The 4775-nt window shown below is 53.8% G+C and overlaps 1 protein-coding gene across 1 annotated transcript in view; it reads right to left on the bottom strand.

The window, feature by feature from the left end:
* Positions 1-4164, bottom strand: part of EHD2 (EH-domain containing 2) — a 46819-nt gene extending 42655 nt beyond the window's left edge. The window contains exons 1-2 of the mRNA XM_011970103.1: positions 3975-4164; positions 155-615 (exon numbers count right to left, since the gene is read on the bottom strand). Coding sequence (XP_011825493.1) covers positions 155-560 — 406 coding nt within the window. The 5' untranslated portion in view covers positions 561-615; positions 3975-4164. The remainder of the gene's footprint in view (positions 1-154; positions 616-3974) is intronic.
* Positions 4165-4775: the final 611 nt, after the last annotated feature.

The following is a 4775-nucleotide window of genomic DNA, read 5'->3' as shown; positions in this document are numbered from 1 at the left end:
GGAGGCTGAGGCAGGAGAATCGCTTGAACCCAGGAGGTGGAGGTTGCCGTGAGCTGAGATCGCACCCACTGCACTCCAGCCTGGGTGACAAGAATGGAAACTATGTCTCAACAAAAAGAAAAAGAAGGATGCGCCCTGGGCCCGCGGCTGGCACACCTGTTGAGGAAGGTGTTTCCGAAGGGGTTGAGTTTGCGGAAGGGCTTGTCTGGGTCCACGACGAGGGCATTGCCGGGCACGGTGCCCTCAGTGTCCCCATGCATGACGGCCACAAAGCAGTCGGTGGTGGGCTCAGGCCCCACGCGGGAGCCAGGCACTTCCTGCTCCAGCAGGTACTGGATGAAGCTGGTCTTGCCCGTGCTGTACTGGCCAGCCACCAGCACCATGGGCTTGCCGTCGAAGTCTGCATCCTCCAGGGCCGGCGAGTGGAAGGCCCCGAAGCGGTAGTGCTCCTCCAGCGGCAGCAGCTTCGTGCGGTACAACTCCTTGAGGGCCGAGGTCACTGTGCGGATGGCCTCGGGCTGCTGGCCCCGTGCCCCGCCCCGCTTCAGCCAGCTGAACATGGTGGCGGCACACTGCCCACTGGGTTCACGGAGAGACGTGCAGATGGAGAGCTGCCTGTGGGATGGGGAGAGGGCATAAGCATGGGCGGCCCGGCCAAGGAGGAAGAAAGGGGTCTGAGTGTAGACTGTCTGGGTGGCAGGATGGGTGGAGAAGGAGGAGGAGCACAGATATTTGTGGTCACAAATATGTGGTCACAGAGCATGGATGGCGGGTGGCAGGAGGAAGAATGGAATTGGGATAGGCACGATGGTTCACGCCTGTAATCCTAGTATTTTGGGAGGCCGAGGCAGGAGGATTGCTTGAGGTCAGTAGCTCAAGACCAGCCTGGGTAAAATAGTGAGACCCCCATCTCTACAAAAAAAAAATAATTAGCTGGGCATGGTGGTACATGCCTGTAGTCCCAGCACTTTGGGAGGCTGAGGCAGGAGGATTGCTTGAGCTCAGGAGTTCAAGGCTACAGTGAGCTATGATCATGCCACTGCACTCCAGCCTGGGCTACAGAGCAGGACCCCATCTCAAAAAACAAACAAACAAACAAAACCTGGGTGCAGTGGCTCATGCCTGTAATCCCAGCACTTTGGGAGGCCAAGGCAGGTGGACCACCTGAGGTCAGAAGTTTGAGACCAGCCTGCCCAATATGGTGAAACCCTGTCTCTACTAAACATATAAAAAATTAGCCAGGCATGGTGGTGGCCACCTGTAATCCCAGCTACTCAGGAGGCTGAGACAGGAGAATCACTTGAACCCGGGAGGCGGAGGTTGCAGTGAGCCAAGATCCCACCACTGCACTCAACAGAGTATGACTCCATCTCAAAAAAACAAAAAAAACAAAAAAACAAAAAAAAAAAAAAAAAAAAACAAAAAAAAAAAAAAGGGAGATGATAGTGAACCAGCTGAAGGAAGAGAAAGAAGAAAGATTAATGGTGACATGGTTAAAGAAGGGGGATTGATGGTGGTAATGGAAAACCAAGAGATGGACAAGGCGAAGGATACAGAAGCTGCCTGGAAGAAATGGATTCCTTAATCACTTCATTCATTTCTTCCTCCCTTCACCCTTCCATCATTTGACACATTTTCACTGAAATCACTCACTCCATGCTTCAGGCACTGTGGACCCAGAAACCAGTCAGAGATCATCCCTCACCCACCCAGAGCCTCTAATGAGGACCTAGACACAAGCCAGACATCCAGAGGAGGGTGTGAGAAAGCGACCACAGCACCAGTAAGACTCAGGGCAGGGCTGACTTTTCAGCTGCTCCATGAAGAGCAGGCAAGACAAGGGGATTTAGGCAGAGAGGACCGTGCATGCAAAGGTCTGGGGGTGTGAGAGGTCCTGGTGTTTTGGGAGCCATGAAATATCTGGGTGGTTGACACAGGGGCACAAAGAGGAGGGTTGAGAAATGGAGCTGAGAAGGTTGCCTGGGTGTACCCAGGTCATGAGGGCTGTTGAGTGTTAAGAAAAATGATGCAACATTTATGATCACTGCATGCCAGGCACTGTACTAACTCACTTAACCTTCATAACCCTGTAAAGTAGGTCTATTACCATCCCTGCTTTTCCTGCTTTTCCTTCTGTCTTTTTTTTTATTTTTTTTGGAGATGAGTCTCACTCTGTAGCCCAAGCTGGAGTGCAGTGGCACAATCTCGGCTCACTGCAACCTTTACCTCTGCGGCTCAAGAGATTCTCCTGCCTCAGCCTCCCAAGTAGTTGGGACTAGAGGCATGTGCCACCACACCCAGTTAATTTTTTTTTTGTATTTTTAGTAGAGACAGAGTTTCACTGTGTTGCCCTGGGTAGTCCCAAACTCCTGAGCTCAGGTGATCCACCCGCCTCGGCCTCCCAAAGTGTTGAGATTACAGGTGTGTGCCACCATGCTGGCTCATCTCTGTTTTGTTTTGTTTTTTTTTTTTTGAGACCGAGTCTCACTCTGTCACCCAGGCTGCAGGTTGGAGTGCAGTGGCGCCATCTCGGCTCACTGCAAGCTCCGCCTCCCAGGTTCATGCCATTCTCCTGCCTCAGCCTCCTGAGTAGCTGGGACTACAGGCGGCCACCACCACGCCTGGCTAATTTTTTGTATTTTCAGTAGAGACGGGGTTTCACCATGTTAACCAGGATGGTCTCGATCTCCTGACCTCATGATCCGCCCACCTCGGCCTCCCAAAGTGCTGGGATTAAAGGCATGAGCCACCATGCCCGGCCTCATCTCTGCTTTTTTAACAAGGCAAAGGAGGCTCAGCAACAAGGCAAAGGAAGACAGCAATAAATTACCCAAGATCACTTAGCTAGAAAATGCTCAAGCTGGGACTCAAACCCAGGCAACCTGACCTCAGAGCTTGCAATCCTATCATAGGTCTAAAGATCTGAGTTAGGGAGGTTAACCATGACCAATCCAGGGGCAATGAGCACCTCCAGCACCCAGACTGTGTTCTCTATCTTCCCTTACTATCCTTTTATTTACCGTAGGATCTGTAGTGATGTCCCCCTCTTTCATTTCTGATACCAGCCATATGTGTGTGTTTTAACTTTTTTTAAAAAAGAAAAACAAAAACGATTGGTCCCGTTGATGCTTATGATTTTACTGATCTTTTCAAAGAATCAACTTTTGGTAAGATGGGAGTCTCCAAATACCGTTCCCCACTAAAAGAACCTGGGACTCCTTAGAGAAATGGTGGATTCCAGGGCTGGGGCAGGGAAGAACAAGTGAGCCTGGGTCAGATGGTGAGGAAGTGCTCAAAGGCGGATTGGGCATGTTACAGGAACAGAGGACCCAGCTTGCAGGGGTGGCCAATGGCCAAAAATGGAGCAATTTGAGCATCAAAATAACTGCAGATCAAATATGCTAAAATCCATAAAATCATGAGACTTTTAAAAGGGGTGGCGAGGGGGTGGGGAAGGTAAAAGGAAAGGGAGTTTGTGAAGGAGTGGCAGGAGCGGAAAAGAGAGGCAGGATCTGGGATGTGGGCAGAGGGAGAGGGCTCTGGGCGGTGTCCCAGGCAGGGAGGGCCCTGAGAGAGAGTTAGGGAGAATGCCATCAGCAGTGGCCGATGGAGCTGGTGAGGCAGGAGAGGGGCTCTTGGGTGGCTGGAGGGGCCAAGTTAGCCGATATGGATGAGGGCCTGGATGGAGACCCTGCCCAGAGGATCTCTAGCCAGGGGATAGGGAGGGGTGTTGGGGGAGGATGGAGGAGATTAGGGGAGTGGGAGAGGCTGCGGAAGAGTGAGGGGACTGGGGGAGTGGGGGACATGGTTACAGACTGGGGGGACTGGTGAAGACTGGGAGGGATTGGGGAACACCTGGGGAGACCGTTACAGACTGGGGACAGGGTGGCGGGGAGCAGGGATCAGACATGGGGAACCAGGGCAGGCTCGGGCTGGGGTCGTGAGGCGACAGCTGCGGTGCTGGGAGCACTCACCGACGGGGCGCGCTGGCGGCTGCAGCGGGCTGGGCAGGCTGGGCGGGGGTGGGGTCCCGCAGGGATCCGAGGCGCCCGCGGAGCGGCCTGTGCTCGAGGTCCCGTCCGGAGCCGTCTGAGCCGGGTGGGGCCCGGAGCGGGGAGGACGGGAGGGAGGACAGGAGGGAGGGGCGGGACGAGGAGCCCCCCTCAAAACCGGGCGCCCGGCCTCTGGCGCCCCCTTGTGGGGAGTGGGGAAGACGCCTTAGCACCGCGGGCGAGAGCTCCAGCGTCCAGCCTGGGATTCGAATTCCACCTCCACATCCGGCGTTGGGCTGCTCCCTAATCCGTCTCTCTTCTTAACACGGGAATCACAACAGCAGCAGCAATAAGAGTAACAATAACTTAGGTCGGGCGCCCTGGCTCACGCCTGTAATCCTAACACTTTGGAAGGCCAAGGTGGGAAGATTGCTTGAGGCCAGGAGTCCAAGACCAGCCTGGGCAACACAGCAAGACCCCATGTCTATTAAAAATAATAATAAATAATAAAAAAATTTACCCAGGCACAGGAGTGCACACCTGTAATCCCAACAACTTGGAAGGCTGACATGGGAGGATCGCTTGAACCCAGGAGGTCGAGGCTGCACTGAGCTAGGATTGTGCCACTGCACTCCAGCCTGGGTGACAGAGCGAGACCTCACCTCTAAAAAAAAATTATAGGACCGGGCACGGTCCTATAATTACACGCCTGTAATCCCAACACTTTGGGAGGCGAGACAGGTGGATCACTTGAGGTCAGGAGTTCAAGACCAGCCTGGCCAA

The sequence above is a fragment of the Mandrillus leucophaeus genome, unplaced genomic scaffold, assembly GCF_000951045.1.
Source record: "Mandrillus leucophaeus isolate KB7577 unplaced genomic scaffold, Mleu.le_1.0 Scaffold120, whole genome shotgun sequence".
Lineage (NCBI taxonomy): Eukaryota > Metazoa > Chordata > Mammalia > Primates > Cercopithecidae > Mandrillus > Mandrillus leucophaeus.
This window is presented reverse-complemented; position numbering and strand designations above follow the sequence as displayed.